At 43.4% G+C, this 18,439-nt stretch overlaps 1 protein-coding gene across 9 annotated transcripts in view; it reads right to left on the reverse strand.

Moving 5' to 3' along the window:
- mycbp2 (MYC binding protein 2) overlaps positions 1–18,439 on the reverse strand; it is a 347,166-nt gene that overhangs the window by 181,678 nt on the left and 147,049 nt on the right. For all 9 annotated transcript variants that reach the window (XM_029703702.1, XM_029703697.1, XM_029703701.1 and 6 more), the window contains one exon: positions 1,368–1,487. In XM_029703702.1, coding sequence (XP_029559562.1) covers positions 1,368–1,487 — 120 coding nt within the window. The remainder of the gene's footprint in view (positions 1–1,367; positions 1,488–18,439) is intronic.

The following is an 18,439-nucleotide window of genomic DNA, read 5'->3' on the forward strand; positions in this document are numbered from 1 at the left end:
GGTTTTTATGTCAGAAGTTAATGGTTCTCTGTGGAAAGACAGAGTGGCTGTGGAATGTGCTGGGTGGATGGGAGGGAGTCACGGGAGTGAAATAGGTGATACGGGTAGAGAGCTTTGGACTAGATATCAAGGGGGGTTGAGGTCAGGTCACCTTAAGGGAGAAAGAACAGTTCATTACTCTACAACTTCTTCATCCTGTCGAACCATAAGATGTAAGGACTGGAGAGGAGGGGTGTCTAAAGTGGAGTATATATACTGGTAATGGTGGAGAGAAGGAGGGGTGTCTAAAGTGGAGTATATATACTGGTAGTGGTGGAAAGAAGGAGGGGCGTCTAAAGTGGAGAGAAGGAGGGGTGTCTAAAGTGGAGTATATATACTGGTAGTGGTGGAGAGAAGGAGGGGTGTCTAAAGTGGAGAGAAGGAGGGGTGTCTAAAGTGGAGTATATATACTGGTAGTGGTGGAGAGAAGGAGGGGTGTCTAAAGTGGAGTATATATACTGGTAGTGGTGGAGAGAAGGAGGGGTGTCTAAAGTGGAGTATATATACCGGTAGCGGTGGAGAGAAGGAGGGGTGTCTAAAGTGGAGAGAAGGAGGGGTGTCTAAAGTGGAGTATATATACTGGTAGCGGTGGAGAGAAGGAGGGGTGTCTAAAGTGGAGTATATATACTGGTAGTGGTAGAGAGAAGGAGGGGTGTCTAAAGTGGAGTATATATACTGGTAGTGGAGGAGAAGGAGGGGTGTCTAAAGTGGAGTATATATACTGGTAGTGGTGGAGAGAAGGAGGGGTGTCTAAAGTGGAGTATATATACTGGTAGTGGTGGAGAGAAGGAGGGGTGTCTAAAGTGGAGTATATATACTGGTAGTGGTGGAAACGTCTTGGTCTGAATACAGCTGTGTCGACCCTTTGGGAAGAATTAAACTTCTGTGTGTTATTTACTCTGAAAAATTAGAACCTAACACTAGCCACATTACAAACTTCATTTTACCAAGTTCCTGTGAAGCAATTGTAATGAGTCTACCACAACATGCCCAAGAGTCTTCTCATTAGCAATGGTTAGTTTGTGTTTCATTTCATTGTGAATGAATTAATTTGATATCATTGTCAGGGGTTCTCTCAAATAGTTTGAAGGGGGAATTGAGCTTCCCGGGAAAATGTTGACCAAGGAAGCAACCGTAAGAAAAGGGGTGGGGCTTAGTGAAGGGTCAATTCCTTTCTATTGAAATACCTTTATGACCTGTGGCTATTTGATATGTGGCCAGAAGACACTCATCAACAAAACAGTCTTCCACTTGTGATCAAACACCACCGAAAAAGAGATCAAAGAAGAAGCAAGAAGTGAATGACAGGAAGTGGCAAGGGGACCTACCTGAATGGTGGAGGCCGCAGCTGACCTGCACAGCTGTCATCTCGCAGTCGAAAAGCACCGCCCCCGGGGGGTAAGTGGTGATCTTACTGGCGTCCTTCTCCCCTCGCTCGCTGCTCCCATCTGCAAAGGTGAACAGGTCATCAGTCAGGTGGAGAGAGAAGGATGGAGCAGGCAGGAGAGAGACAGAGGGGGTAGGGGTTGAGAAAGAGGGAGAGAACTCTGTTTGCAGCTTCAGAGATGGGTTTCTCAGGATCGGAAAACCGACAGTCCTGGGGAAGCTGAAATGAGCAAGTGATTCCGAGACAAAAAGGAGAGAAGGAAGAATAGGAAATGAAGGCATGCGAAAAGGTAAAAAAGGTAAAAACTCTCAAAATCTCAAACAGAGCAGGACTCTGGGTTAAGATTGCTCCATGTTCAATTTCAATGTGGTGTATCGCTTGTAGGTGCTTGTGACACCTAACTACACAGCAACAGAATCCAGGGCTAAGTCCAGTTCTTTCCAGGTGCATTTATTTTTTTAAAGTTCTAAAAATACTGTCATACCTGTTCTGTATAAAGTTGAAACTAACGTTATTTTAGTTTCAAGAGAAGTGCAAAATAGGGGTACAAGAACACACCATCTCCCCTTGATGCTTTACCTCTATAGTAGCATAATATCCTATATTTGACCTTCAAAATCAAATGATATCAAATGTTAATTATTTGTCACGTGCCGAACACAACATTTGTAGAATTTACAGTGAAATGCCCTTAACCAACAAAGCAGTTAAGAAAAATCAGTGTTATAACACTTATGACTTGGAGAAGATCTGCAAAGAGGAGTGGGACAAAATCCCTCCTGAGATGTGTGCAAACCTGGTGGCCAACTACAAGAAACGTCAGACCTCTGATTGCCAACAAGGGTTTTGCCACCAAGTACTAAGTAATGTTTTGCAGAAGGGTCAAATACTTATTACCCTCATTAAAATGCAAATCAATTTATAACATTTTTGACATGAGTTTTCTGGATTTTGTTGTTGTTATTCTGTCTCTCACTGTTCAAATAAACCTACCATTAAAATTACAGACTGACAATTTCTTTGTCAGTGGGCAAACGTACCAAATCAGCAAGGGGATCAAATCATTTTTTCCCCCTCACTGTACCTGTGGATGTATTTCAATGCCTACCTTCAAACTCAGTGCCTCTGCTTGACATCACGGGAAAATCTAAAGAAATCAGCCAAGACCTCAGAAAAACAATTGTAGACCTCCACAAGTCTGGTTCATCCTTGGGAGCAATTTCCAAACGCCTGAAGGTACCACGTTCATCTGTACAAACAATAGTACGCAAGTATAAACACCATGGGACCACGCAACCATCATACCGCTCAGGAAGGAGACGCGGTCTGTCTCCTAGAGATTTGTATTTTTTATTTTATTTCACCTTTATTTAACCAGGTAGGCTAGTTGAGAACAAGTTCTCATTTGCAACTGCAACCTGGCCAAGATAAAGCAAAGCAGTTCGACACATACAACAACAGAGTTACACATGGAATAAACAAACATACAACCAATAATACAGTAGAAAAATCTATATACAGCACGTGCAAATGAGGTAGGATAAGAAAGGTAAGGCAAAAAATAGGCCATGGTGGCGAAGTAGTTACAATATAGCAATTAAACACTGGAATGGTAGAATGTGCAGAAGATGAATGTGCAAGTAGAGATACTGGGGTGCAAAGGAGCAAGATAAATAAATAAATAAATACAGTATGGGGATGAGGTAGATTGGATGGGCTATTTACAGATGAGCTATTTACAGGTGCAGTGATCTGTGAGCTGCTCTGACAGTTGGTGCTTAAAGCTAGTGAGGGAGGTAAGAGTCTCCAGCTTTAGTGATTTTTGGAGTTCGTTCCAGTCATTGGCAGCAGAGACCTGGAAGGAGAGGCGGCCAAAGGAAGAATTGGCTTTGGGGGTGACCAGTGAGATATACCTGCTGGAGCGTGTGCTACGGGTGGGTGCAGCTATGGTGACCAATGAGCTGAGATAAGGCGGGGCTTTACCTAGCAGAGACTTGTAGATGACCTGGAGCCAGTGGGTTTGGCGACGAGTATGAAGCGAGGGCCAGCCAACGAGAGCGTACAGGTCACAGTGGTGGGTAGTATTGAAGCTCATCTGGAGGTTAGTTAACACAGTGTCCAAAGAAGGGCCAGAGGTATACAGAATGGTGTCATCTGCGTAGAGGTGGATCAAACAATCACCAGCAGCAAGGGCGACATCATTGATGTATACAGAGAAGAGAGTCGGCCCGAGAATTGAACCCTGTGGCACCCCCATAGAGACTGCCAGAGGTCCAGACAACAGGCCCTCCAATTTGACATACTGATAAGATAATTATCTAATAAAGGTAAATTAATCAATAATACATTATTAATTAGTAGTTATGTAGCATGGATAATGAATAATTCATGTACTGAACGTTAGTCCCAAAAGGTCTAGTAGAGGCCCGGGACGAAATGTGTGTGTGTGTATTTAGTGGGCCCAAGGGAGCAGTAGACATGTGTGTGTGAGATACCGGGAGTAGCCTTCAAGGTTCTCATAATATCTGGGGAAAGGAACAGATAGTGATTAACAGTGGTGGGAGGTCAAGGGAGAGATACTGTTCACCTACTGTTTGTGCATATGTGTGTGCGTAGGTTATCTACTGTTGGTGTGGAGGTGTGTGCGTAAGCGGAGAGAGAGGATAACATGACATCTTTGTTAATGTTGGGCAAAACGTTCTCTGAATAAACTGAACAAACCTTTTGCAGAAAGCTCCTTGCCTAATTATTCTAAACCCAGTGTCTTACAAACCCTGGGGATTAGTCAAGGCTTATTGATTGCTAATTATTATCATTAGGATATAAAATTCCTTTGACACATACTGAACTCTATCAGAGAAGTAGTTGGTGAACCAGGCGAGGCAATCATTTGAGAAACCAAGGCTGTTGAGTCTGCCAATAAGAATGTTGTGATTGACAGAGTCGAAAGCCTTAGCCAGGTCGATGAAGACGGCTGCACAGTAATGTCTCTTATCGATGGCGGTTATGATATCGTTTAGGACCTTAAGCGTGGCTGATGTGCACCCATGATCAGCTCTGAAACCAGATTGCATAGCGGAGAAGGTTCGGTGGGAATCTAAATGGTCGGAAATCTGTTTGTTAACTTGGCTTTCGAAGACCTTAGAAAGGCAGTGTAAAATAGATATAGGGCTGTAGCAGTTTGGGTCTAGAGTGTCTCCCCCTTTGAAGAGGGGGATGACCGCAGCAGCTTTCCAATCTATGGGAATCTCAGACGATACGAAAGAGAGGTTGAACAGGCAAGTAAAAGGGGTTGCAACAATTTCAGCAGATCATTTTAGAAAGAGAGGGTCCAGATTGTCTAGCACAGCTGATTTGTAGGGGTCCAGATTTTGCAGCTCTTTCAGAACATCAGCTGTTTGGATTTGGGTGAATAAGAAGTGGGGGAGGTTTGGGCGAGTTGCTGTGGGGAGCTCAGGGCTGTTGAGTGGGGTAGGGGTAGCCAGGAAGAAAAATGATTTTTGAAATTCTCAATTATCGTGGATTTATCGGTGGTAATGGTGTTTTCTAGCCTCAGTGCAGTGGGCAGCTGGGAGGAGGTGATTTTATTCTCCATGGACTTTACAGTGTCACAGAACCTTTTTGAGTTTGTACTACAGGATGCAAATTTCTGCTTGAAAAAGCTAGCCTAAGCTTTCCTAAATGCCTGTGTATATTTCTTCCTAACTTCCCTGAAAACTTGCATATCACGGGGGCTGTTCGATGCTAATGCAGAACGCCACAGGATGTTTTTGTGCTGGTCAAGGGAAGTCAGGTCTGGAGAGAACCAAGGGCTATATCTGTTCCTGGTTCTACATTTTTGGAATGGGGCATGCTTATTTAAGATGGTGAAGAAGGCACTCTTAAAGAATAACCAGGCATCCTCTACTGACGGGAGGAGGTTAATATCCTTCCAGGATACCCGGGCCAGGTCGATTAGAAAGGCCTGCTCGCTGAAGTGTTTTAGGGAGCATTTGACAGTGATGAGGGGTGGTCGTTTGACCGCGGACCCATTACGGATGCAGGCAATGAGGCAGTGAACGCTGAGATCTTGGTTGGAAACAGCAGAGGTGTATTTGGAGGGCAAGTTGGTTAGGATGATATCTATGAGGGTGCCCGTGTTTACGGATTTGGGGTTGTACCTGGTGGGTTTATTAATAATTTGTGTGAAATTGAGGGCATCAAGCTTAGATTGTAGGATGGCCGGGGTGTTAAGCATGTCACAGTTTAGTTCACCTAGCAGCACGAGCGCTGAAGATAGATGGGGGGCAATCAATTCACATATGGTGTCCAGGGAACAGCTGGGGACAGGGGGTGGTCTATAACAAGCGGCAACGGTGAGAGACTTGTTTCTGGAAAGATGGATTTCGAGTACGAATTGTTTGGGTATTGACCTGGAAAGTAAGACAGAACTCTGCAGGCTCTCTCTGCAGTAGATTGCAACTCCGCCCCCTTTGGCAGTTCTATCTTGTCGGAAAATGTTATAGTTAGGGATGGAAATTTCAGGGTTTTTGGTGGACTTCCTAAGCCAGGATTCAGACACGGCTAGGACATCCGGTTTGGCAGAGTGTGCTTAAGCAGTGAATAAAACAAACTTAGGGAGGAGGCTTCTGATGTTAACATGCATGAAACCAAGGCTTTAACGGTTACAGAAGTGAACAAATGAGAGCACCTGGGGAGTAGGAATGGAGCTAGGCACTGCAGGGCCTGGACTAACCTCTACATCACCAGAGGAACAGAGGAGAAGTAGGATGAGGGTACAGGGTACGGCTAAAGGATATCAGGACTGGTCGTTTAGTGCGTTCGGAACAGAGAGTAAAAGGAGCAGGTTTCTGGGTGCGATAGAATAGATTCAAGGCATAATGTACAGAAAACGGTATGGTAGGATGTGAGTACATTGTAGTTAAACCTAGGCATTGAGTAGTGATGAGAGAGATATTGTCTCTAGAGACGTTTAAACCAGGTGATGTCACCGCATATGTGGGAGGTGGAACTAAATGGTAGATTAAGGCATATTGAGCAGGGCTAGAGGCTCTACAGTGAAAAAAGGCAATAATCACTAACCAGGACAGTAATGGACAAGGCATGTTGATATTAGGCTGAGGCAGGTGTAGCCAGGTGATCAATAGCGGTCCAGTGAGTGGTTGGGCTGGCTGGAGACACGGCGATTCAGACAGCTAGCAGGCAGGCCAGGGCTAGCAAGCTAGCACAAGGGCCTTAGAGGGACGTCTTGACGGAGCAAAGTCTGTCTTGGCCTCCGCGTGCGGTGACATCGATAGATCAGTCGTGATGGATTAGTAGAGTTCTGAGTAGCAGGGGAGTCCACGTCCAACTCGCAAAATAGGTATAGTGGCCCAAGAAAATGGCCCATGGATCTATACAGCTAACAGTCCAATATTCTCTAGACAGCTAGCAGCTAGCAGGCCGCGGCTAGCGGATGGGCATTCAGGGGTGGTTGCGATGTAGAGGCCAGTTGAGTACCCCCTCGAGCAGATTACGTCGTAGTCCAGTCGTGACGGATCGGCAGGGTTCCGTGCCCCGTACGGGCAGTAGAAGGGGTCGAGGTATTGTAGCCCAGGAGTGGCTGATGGGCATCTTTAGCTAGCCGTGAGAAAGGGCCTAGCATGGGCTAGCTCCAGGCTAATTGGTGCTTGCTCCGGGACTGACGTTAGCCAGTACTCGGATAGCAGCTAGCTAGCTGCAAAGATCCAGGTGAAAATGTCCAGAGCTTGCGGTAGGAATCCGGGGAAATGGAGAGAAAACAGGTCCGGAATGCTCTGTTTTGAGTCGCGTTGTACAAACTGGTGAGAGCTTTCCGGGCTAAAGGTTAGCTGATGAACGCTAGCAGTGGTTAGCTGACTACTAGCTAGTAGCTAGTGAGCTGGCTAGCTTCTGTTGGGGGGGATTCTGGATTCGAGGTGAAAAATACTTTAGAAAAAAACATATCCGCACCACATTGGGTGAGGTGGAAAGGAGAGTGTATTGAAGTTGAGTTTTAGAAAAAAATATAAAAAGATATGTAAAGAAAAAGGTATAAAAAGATATATACACGGGACACGACGAGGACAAAAGACATCTGACTGCTTCGCCATCTTGGAATATTAGATGAACGTACTTTGGTGAGAAAAGTGCAAATCAATCCCAGAACAACAGCAAAGGACCTCGTAAAGATGCTGGAGGAAACAGGTACAAAAGTATCTATATCCACAGTAAAACGAGTCCTATATTGACATAACCTGAAAGGCTGCTCAGCAAGGAAGAAGCCACTGCTTCAAACCCGCCATAAAAAAGCCAGACTACGGTTTGCAACTGCACATGGGAACAAAGATCGTACTTTTTGAAGAAATGTCCTCTGGTCTGATGAAACAAAAATAGAACTGTTTGGCCTTAATGATCATCGTTATGTTTGGAGGAAAAAGGGGGAGCCTTGCAAGCCGAAGAACACCATCCCAACCTTGAAGCACGGGTGGCAGCATCATGTTGTGGGGGTGCTTTGCTGCAGGAAGGACTGGTGCACTTCACAAAATAGATGGCTTCATGAGGAAGTAAAATTATGTGGATATATTGAAGCAACATCTCAAGTCAGGAAGTTAAGGCTTGGTCACAAATGGGTCTTCCAAATGGACAACGACCCCAAGCATACTTCCAAAGTTGTGGCAAAATGGCATAAGGACAACAAAGTCAAGGTATTGGAGTGACCATCACAAAGCCCTAACCTCAATCCTATAGAAAATTTGTGGGCAGAACTGAAAAAGAGTGTGCGAGCAAGGAGGCCAACAAACCTGACTCAGTTACACCAGCTCTGTCAGGAGGAATGGGAAAAAAATCACCCAGCTTATTGTGGGAAGCTTGTGGAAGGCGACCCGAAACGTTTGACCAAAGTTAAACAATTTAAAGGCAATGCTACCAAATGCTAATTGAGTGTATGTAAACTTCTGACCCACTGGGAATGTGATGAAAGAAATAAAATATTAAATAAATCATTCTCTACTATTATTCTGACATTTCACATTCTTAAAATAAAGTGGTGATCCTAACTGACCTAAGGCAGGGAATTTTTACTAGGATTAAATTTCAGGAATTGTGAAAAACTGAGTTTAAATTAATTTGGCTAAGGAGAATGTAATCTTCCGACTTCAATTGTATGTGCATGTTGGTAGAGTTATTAAAGTGACTATGCATAGATAATAACAGAGAGTAGCAGCAGCAGCGTAGAAGAGGGGGGCAATTCAAATAGTCTGAGTAGCCATTTTATTAGATGTTCAAGAGTCTTATGGCTTGGGGGTAGAAACTGTTTAGAAGCCTCTTGGACCTAGACTTGGTGCTCCGATACCGGTTGCAGAGAGAACAGTCTATGACTACGGTGGCTGGAGTCTGACAAGTTTTAGGGACTTCTGACACTGTCTGGTATAGAGGTCCTGGGGGCAGGAATCTTTGCCCCGGTAATGTACTGGGCCGTACGCACTACCCTCTGTAGTGCCTTGTGGTCAGAGGCCAAGCAGTTGCCATACCAGGCAGTGATGCAACCCGTCAAGATGCTCTCGATGGTGCAGCTGTAAAACCTTTTGAGGATCTGAGGACCCATGCAAAATCTTTTCAGTCTCCTGAAGGGGAAGATGTTTTGTCGTGCCGTCTTCACGACTGTCTTGGTGTGTTTGGACCATGTTAGTTTGTTGGTGATGTGGACGCCAAGGAACTTGAAACTCTCAACCTGCTCCACTACAGCCCCGTCGATGAGAATGGGGCGTGCTCGGTCCTCCTTTTCCTTTAGTCCACTTTCATCTCCTTTGTCTTGATCACGTTGAGGGAGAGGTTGTTGTCCTTGCACCACACGATCAGGTCTCTGATCTCCTCCCTATAGGCAGTCTCATCGTTATTGGTGATCAGGCCTACCACTGTTGTGTCATCGGCAAACTTAATGATGGTGTTGGAGTCGTGCCTGGCCGTGCAGTCATGAGTGAACAGGGAGTACAGGAGGGGACTGAGAACGCACCCCTGAGGGGCCCCCGTGTTGAGGATGTGTTGTTACCTACTCTTACCTTCCCTGTGGCTCAGTTGGTAGAGCATGGTGTGTGCAATGCCAGGGTTGTGGGTTCGATTCCCACGGTGGGCAAGTACAATTTTTTTTAATGAAATGTATGCATTCACTACTGTAAGTCACTCTGGATAAGAGCGTCTGCTAAATGACTAAAATGTAAATGTAAAATGTTACCACCTGGGGGCGGCCTGTTAGGAAGTCCTGGATCCAGTTGCAGAGGGAGGCGTTTTGTCACAGGGTCCTTAGTTTAGTGATGAGCTTTGAGGGTACTATGGTGTTGAACACTGAGCTGTAGTCAATGAATAGCATTCTCACGAATGTGTTCCTTTTGTCCAGGTGGGAAAGGGCATTGTGGAGTGCAATAGAGATTGCATTATCTGTGGATCTGTATACAAATTGGGAGTGGGTCTAGGGTTTCTGGGATAATGGTGTTGATGTGGGCCATGACCAGCCTTTCAAAGCACTTCATGACTACAGACTTGAGTACTACGGGTTGGTAGTCATTTAGGCAGGTTACCTTAGTGTTCTTGGGCACAGGGACTATGGTGGTCTGCTTGAAACACGTTAGAATACCAGACTCAGTCAGGGACAGGTTTAAAATGTCAGTGAAGACACTTGCCAGTTGTTCAGCGCATGCTCGGAGTACACGTACTGGTAATCCGTCTGGCCCTAAGGCCTTGTGAATGTTGACCTGTTTAAAGGTCTTACTCACATCGGCTACGGAGAGCGTGATCATACAGTAGTCCAGAACAGCTGATGCTCTCATGCATGCTTCAGTGTTGCTTGCCTCGAAGTGAGCATAGAAGTAATTCAGCTCGTCTGGAAGGCTCATGTCACTGGGCAGCTCGCGGCTGTGCTTCCCTTTGTAATCTGTAATAGTTTGCAAGCCCTGCCGCATCCGACGAGCGTCGGAGCCAGTGTAGTACAATTCAATCTTAAATGACATGCTTCAGAAAATTCATCCTCCCTTAGCATTTTTTTCTATCCAAAGTCAATACCTAGACATTCCCCTGCTCTCAACCTCAGAACCATCAATTGAGGGGGAAAAATTAGGGTAGAAGAGGGAAAGATCTTAGTATAGAATTATCTGAATGGGTAAACCAGTTTGACATATTATTAATCCTGATAAAGAATAGTGTGATGGTTCTCTTTTATGTCTTCCATCTGCATTTTCCTCTACAACATCTTAAAATTGCAATATGTAACTTTTTAGGCTACCCGACCAAATTCACATAGAAATGTGAGTTATATATTTGTCGTTCTTATTGAAAGCAAGTCTAAGGACCGATGGATCTATTCTATGTGCACTATTTCTGTTTCCAGTTACAGGTAGTTTTTGCGTGTTTTACTTTTGGTTTTGTGCACCAGCTTCAAACAACTGAAAATACAAAATATTTAGTTGTTGAAAATATCCAGTATTTCACAGGGTACAATGATTATCTTCACTATAGATTGCTTGTTTTGTCAAACTGAAATTAGGAGAACTACTAGAATTTTAACAACCAGGAAATGGTGGGGCATATTGCACCTTTAATTTGTTGCTTCCAAATATAACCACAGGGAACAGACACAATCTATTTATACCAATTAGTTATTATCCATGAGGATATTTTGAAATGTGCCCTGTTCAGATAAAAAAATATATATACTGAATTATTTAATTTGTTACTATAAATATTAATTTGAAAGCCTGCACCAATGTCTAGGATAACATAAAATAGGCGCAATTGGTGTCGGAAGTCTATCCGTCACAACTTCTCTTCTCTCTGATCTATCCCATAATAGTCTGCTTGTTGTTTGAGGCTAGGCACTTTGAGAACGCCTGCTGTTTCACATGCATCTAATTCTGCTTTATCAGTCGACAGCCACTCTAAGAAATCTACTCTGCTGCTTAGAGAGTTGTTCAATCGAGTTGGACTGTGATATAGATTTTTCTTTAACAAAAGTAGTGTCGCCCATCCAAGGACTCTAGAGCCAAAGCAGAAGAAGAATTAACAGACTCCCAATTGTTTCTTATTCTCTGCACCAGAGATGCCCCAGAGAGAGGAAACCTATTTAGAATGGGTCTTTAATTAAAAGGAGCAGATCAAAATATTGCAAAGCTGTCACCACCCCACTGTTTCAGTAAACAGCTGGGGGATGGGGCTGGAGAAACGTAACCACTGTCAACTTCATAGACAGAGCTATGGATGCATGGACTGACCAGCCCTGAGATCAAAATTATAGTCGTAACCATGTTCTGAAGCTGTATAGTGTGTGTTTACAATTGCATCATTTACAAACGAGTAGAAAAAGCTTATATTTTCAGTTCTAATGGGGTTAGACAAATGAGGCATTTATAAGTTATATTCTTCAAGAATCAATGGCTATACACTGCATATCATGAATTTAAAATAACATTTTTTGTAGCAATCGCATTGTTGCAATCACATTTAAAGGAGCTGTCGTAGAGAGGAAATGCACATTTAGGTTCCAACTCCAAAGAATGATGAAGGCATCTTGTACATATTCACAAATTGGGTGTGGGAACTTCTATGTGGCACTGGCAGGTGTCAGCGTGGCTAACTAACCTTATCTACATTCGGAAAGTATTCAGACACCTTGACTTTTTCCACATTTTGTTACGTTACAACCTTATTGCTTAAATTGTCCCCCCCCCATTAATCTACACACAATACCCTGTCATGACGTTGGCCTGTGGGTAAGGTTTATGACCCCCCCCATAAATGCCTTTCTCCCTTCCCTCTTTCTCTGACTCTACTGAAGGACTCTTGAATAGCCTTTGTTCAGCATAGAGAGCCTGGGAACATCAAACAAGTGGGGGGAAAGGAACCATATTTCGGTAATAGAACCAGTTGAAAATATGCGTTGTTACTTAATGAATATGATGTCAGTTCGGTTGTCATCTGAGACATTATGACTGATGACAGGACGACATAAACTGTTTCTGGGAAAGTTTACACATTCTAGTTATCAGATTCACATGGAATTGTTGTGCAATTTAAATGTTTAAATATGAAACTATTTGTGAAACGATGAAATGTAATTTTAGCTTCCAAATGAGAGAATTGGGTTTTCGTAAGGTTAGAGCTCTGCTCAATCAGTGGCCCGCCCCTGTGAAGAGACATTGGTTATAAACTATGAAACACACCCTTCTCTCCCTCCACTATATAAGCCCTTGACGAAAATGTAACCTTCTGTTCCGGGCGAGGGTCCGATGTCAGAAGGATTCACATAACTACAGAAGTAAGCCAACCTCAGCGTGAGCTTTGGTTGCGAATGGTATGAACTTTGAACTCTTGTTCACTACAGAAGTGATACCTCCTAGCAGTTGAGTTATCAGCGGCAGCTGTAAACGTGGGCTAGGAAAGGACGGACGACGTATCCAGTCTAACACACAAGGACAATACTACAACGTATCCCATTTACCACCAGAGACATTCTTCCGAGGACAGCAAGATCTCTGTTGGGCAACACGGCCAGCATCTACGACCAACCTACCGAAGCACAGCTCAGACTACATATTTATTGCGTTTTCCTTTTCCAAATGGGCGGTAATTTAGAATGCATAAGATACTGTATTTACGATAGCATGGCTTCTCCCTTTGTTCCTCAAGCCTCCAGCTCTTTCACTCAAACCCAACCCCCTTTCCTTTGTGTAACCAGCCGTCATGTCGGCTCCGTCCACCAGGGATGTTTTCTGTATGACATACAGTGGGGCAAAAAAGTATTTAGTCAGCCACCAATTGTGCAAGTTCTCCCACTTAAAAATATGAGAGGCCTGTAATTTTCATCATTAGGTACACGTCAACTATGACAGACAAAATGAGGGAAAAAAAATCCAGAAAGTCACATTGTAGGATTTTTTATGAATTTATTTGCAAATTATGGTGGAAAGTATTTGGTTACCTACAAACAAGCAAGATTTCTGGCTCTCACAGACCTGTAACTTCTTCTTTAAGAGGCTCATCTGTCCTCCACTTGTTACCTGTATTAATGGCACCTGTTTGAAAATGTTATCAGTATAAAAGACACCTGTCCACAACCTCAAACAGTCACACTCCAAACTCCACTATGGCCAAGACCAAAGAGCTGTCAAAGGACACCAGAAACAAAATTGTAGACCTGCACCAGGCTGGGAAGACTGAATCTGCAATAGGTAAGCAGCTTGGTTTGAAGAAATCAACTGTGGGAGCAATTATTAGGAAATGGAAGACATACAAGACCACTGATAATCTCCCTCGATCTGGGGCTCCACGCAAGATCTCATCCCGTGGGGTCAAACTGATCACAAGAACGGTGAGCAAAAATCCCAGAAGCACACGGGGGGACCTAGTGAATGACCTGCAGAGAGCTGGGACCAAAGTAACAAAGCCTACCATCAGTAACACACTACGCCGCCAGGGACTCAAATCCTGCAGTGCCAGACGTGTCCCCCTGCTTAAGCCAGTACATGTCCAGGCCCGTCTGAAGTTTGCGAGAGAGCATTTGGATGATCCAGAAGAGGATTGGGAGAATGTCATATGGTCAGATGAAACCAAAATATAACTTTTTTGGTAAAACCTCAACTCGTCGTGTTTGGAGGACAAAGAATGCAGTTGCATCCAAAGAACACCATACCTACTGTGAAGCATGGGGGTGGAAACATCATGCTTTGGGGCTGTTTTTCTGCAAAGGGACCAGGACGACTGATCCGTGTAAAGGAAAGAATGAATGGGGCCATGTATCGTGAGATTTTGAGTGAAAACCTCCTTCCATCAGCAAGGGCATTGAAGATGAAACGTGGCTGGGTCTTTCAGCATGACAATGATCCCAAACACACCGCCCGGGCAACGAAGAAGTGGCTTCGTAAGAAGCATTTCGAGGTCCTGGAGTGGCCTAGCCAGTCTCCAGATCTCAACCCCATAGAAAATCTTTGGATGGAGTTGAAAGTCCGTGTTGCCCAGCGACAGCCCCAAAACATCACTGCTCTAGAGAAGACCTGCATGGAAGAATGGGCCAAAATACCAGCAACAGTGTGTGAAAACTTTGTGAAGACTTACAGAAAACGTTTGACCTGTGTCATTGCCAACAAAGGGTGTATAACAAAGTATTGAGATAAACTTTTGTTATTGACCAAATACTTATTTTCCACCATAATTTGCAAATAAATTCATTAAAAATCCTACAATGTGATTTTCTGGATATCTTTTCCTCATTTTGTCTGTCATAGTTGAAGTGCACCTATGATGAAAATTACAGGCCTCTCTCATCTTTTTAAGTGGGTGAACTTGCACAATTGGTGGCTGACTAAATACTTTTTTGCCCCACTGTAATTAGCATTCTGTGTATATGTAATTCTGTGTGATTAGTTAGGTATTTAGTAAATAAATAATTAAACCCAATTTTGTATTGCTGATTCAACTTGTTAGCCAAGGTTCGTGAAGATAACCAAGAATTTACATTTACATTTTAGTCATTTAGCAGACACTCTTATCCAGAGCGACTTACAGTAGTGAATGCATACATTTCATACATTTAATTTTTTTTACATTTTGTACTGGCCCCCCGTGGGAATCGAACCCACAACCATGGCGTTGCACACACCATGCTGGCGTTGCAAACACCATGCTCTACCAACTGAGCCACAGGGATGCAACTTTCAGATGAGACTGAAATAAGGTGACAATTAATATTGACTGCTATTGACGTAAAATATTACTAGGTCTTTAAGAGTTTATTAAGAAGATAACAGCTCTATAAACACTCTTTCGTGGTGCCCCGACTTTCTAGTTAATTACATTTACATGATTAGCTCAATCAGGTAATATTAATTACAGAGAAAGGATTTTATAGAATAGCATGTCATATCACTTAATCCGGCAGAGCCAAAGACACGACAACCCCATAATGACAACGCAATTTATTTTTACATCATGTATAAAAAAACTGAAATTCCACATTCAGACCTTCACTCAGAACTTTGTTGAAACACCTTCAGCAGCAATTACAGCCTCGAGTCTTCTTGGGTATGATGCTACCAGCTAGGCACACCTTTATTTGGGGAGTTTCTCCCATTCTTCTCTGCAGATCTGTCAGGTTGTTTGGGGAGCGCCGCAGCACAGCAATTTTAAAGTTTCTCCATGTTTGATCAGGTTCATGTCCGGGCTCTGGCTGGGCCACACAAGGACATTCAGAGACTTGTCCTGAAGCCACTCTTGCGTAGTCTTGTCTGTGTGCTTAGAGTCTTTATCCTGTTAGAAGGTGAACCTTCGCCCCAGTCTTAGGTCCTGAGAGCTCTGCAGAAGGTTTTCATACAGGATCTCTGTACTTTGCTCCGTTCATCTTTCCCTCGATCCTGACTAGTCTACCAGTACCTTCCACCGAAAAAAAAAATCCCCACAGTGTCATGACGTTGGCCTCTTTGGGTACAGGGCTATCAGTTGACCCCCTCCCCTTTGTACCATCACCCAACCTACCTTCCCCCCAACCCAGGGTTGTAAAAAATTCCAAGAGGAGAATCTACTACCACATGTTTCATAGAGAGACAAAGGAAATTCTTCCAACTCATAGAATTGGAGAACCGAGCGACATGTGTGTTCTGGAGAAGATATGGAAGATTGGTGAAGACTCCATCTACGAACTGGTCCGCTTGGTACAATTTTGTGATACTCAGAAGAGACAATATAGCCATATTACCATAAAACTGTTTATATAATAGCCTCAGCGATGAGACTTGCATCATAATGGTTGTATAACATGTATTAATAAGGATAAAGCTATTTGTAATACATTGAGATGCTAGGTACTGATGTTAATGTGATAGAATTGGATTTCTGTACCAAGCTTCACTCAGCCATCGGCACGCCCCCCATGGGACACAGACAGGACCAGGCGTCATTTGACAAGCCTGTTCTAGGGTACACTATAAAACCCACCCTGATTTACATTTCTCCAGACCAGGCCTCCACTCCATTGCGAGTTGGCCCATAGGTTTGACCATCCAAGTACTCTACTGAAAGTGAACTATACCACGTGGTTAACTTTTACTATCGAGACCGACAGAATAAGAACAAGTCTTTGATATTAATTATTAGTCTGCAGCTAAGTAAATTATATCATCGAACGCGAAGACCAACGAAACATCCATTCTATGACGACATTAATGAATGTCGCTCTGAAAGATACATTCTAACCGAGAGAGAGAACGCGGACAAAACTCCTCAACAGAACAGAACTCTCCAACAAGAATTCCGACGACACATGAGCGTAAATATATATTGATTGCAATTGTTCCCGAATGAGTGAGCCTTCAATTGTCAATTGTTAATATTAATGAACTCTGTGTAACTTCTCAGCTGACCGTTTATGACCCATTGTCTAACAGACCAGCCATGCTTGTTAGCCAATTAGGGCACATTACTATACCAATCCTTTGTGACGATAATTACTGTTTGTGTTTTCTGTTAATTACTTAGTGTAGTAAATAAATGATTTTAAGACAATTGATGTATGGATGATTTTAGTAAAGACTGGGTTCGTGCAGATACAACAATTTATGACGTTTGGAATGAGACTGGACTAGAGGTAAAATACGCCATTGAAACCAGAAGATAATCAGCCTATATTATAATATAGGTTAAGTTATATTAGGAAAATTATAACTTTGTAATCTGAATATTTTTCTTGGTGCCCCGATCTCCTAGTTAATTACAATTAAACGATTAATCAGTTTAATCGCGTGATAATAATTACAGGGAGTTAATTGATAAACCTATCTTCAGTTTAATGGTACCCAAAGACACGACAACAGCATAATGCTGCCACCACCATGATTCACCATAAGGATGATGCCAGGTATTCTCAAGACGTGACACTTGGCATTCAGGCCAACAAGTTCAATATTGGTTTCATCAGACCAGAGAATCTTGTTTCTCATGGTCAGTGTCCTTTAGGTGCCTTTTGGCAAACTCCAAGTGGGCTGTCATGTGTCTTTTACTGACGAGTGGCTTCCGTCTGCCACATTACCATAGAGGCCTGATTGGTGGAGTGCTGCAGAGAAGGTTGTCCTTCTGGAAGGTTCTCCCATCTCCACAGAGGAACTCTGGAGCTCTGTCAGTGACCATCGGTTCTTGGTCACCTCCCCGACCAAGGCCCTTCTCATATGTCCCTCGACACAATCCTGTCTCAGAGCTCTACGGACAATTCCTTTGATATCACGGCTTGATTTTTGCTCTGACATGCACTGTCAACCGATTAATTAGGGCCGATTTCAAGTTTTCATAACAACCGGTAATCTGCATTTTTGGACGCCAATTATGGCCGATAACATTGCAATCCACGAGGAGACTGCGTTGCGTGGCAGGCTGACCACCTGTTACACAAGTGCAGCATCAAAAGGACCGTGTGGCTGCAAGGAGTCAAGGTAAGTTGCTAGCTTGCATTAAACTTATCTTATAAAAAACAATACATCTGAACATAATCACTAGTTAACTACACATGGCTGATGATATTACTAGTTTATCTAGCTTGTCCTGTGTTGCATATAATCAATGCGTTGCCTGTTTATTTATCATCGAATCACAGCCTACTTCAACCTCGCCAAACGGGTGATGATTTAACAAAAGCGCAATCGCGAAAAAAGCACATTCGTTGCACCAATGTACCTAACCATGAACATCAATGCCTTTAAAATCAATTCACAAGTATATTTGTCACTTCTCTCTCACTTCTCAGTGCCAGTAGAGTCAGGGTATACGCAGCAGGCCGACTGGTGCACAGCGCTGTTCATGATTTCAAACCTATCAACTCCCGAGATTAGGCTGGCAATACTATAGTGCCTATAAGAAAATCCAATAGTCAAAGGTATATGAAATACAAATGGTATAAAGAGAAATAGTCCTATAATTCCTATAATAACCACACCCTAAAACTTCTTAACTGGGAATATTGTAGACTGACGTTAAAAGGAACCACCA

The sequence above is a fragment of the Salmo trutta genome, chromosome 20 (assembly GCF_901001165.1).
Source record: "Salmo trutta chromosome 20, fSalTru1.1, whole genome shotgun sequence".
NCBI classification, from domain to species: Eukaryota; Metazoa; Chordata; class Actinopteri; order Salmoniformes; family Salmonidae; genus Salmo; species Salmo trutta.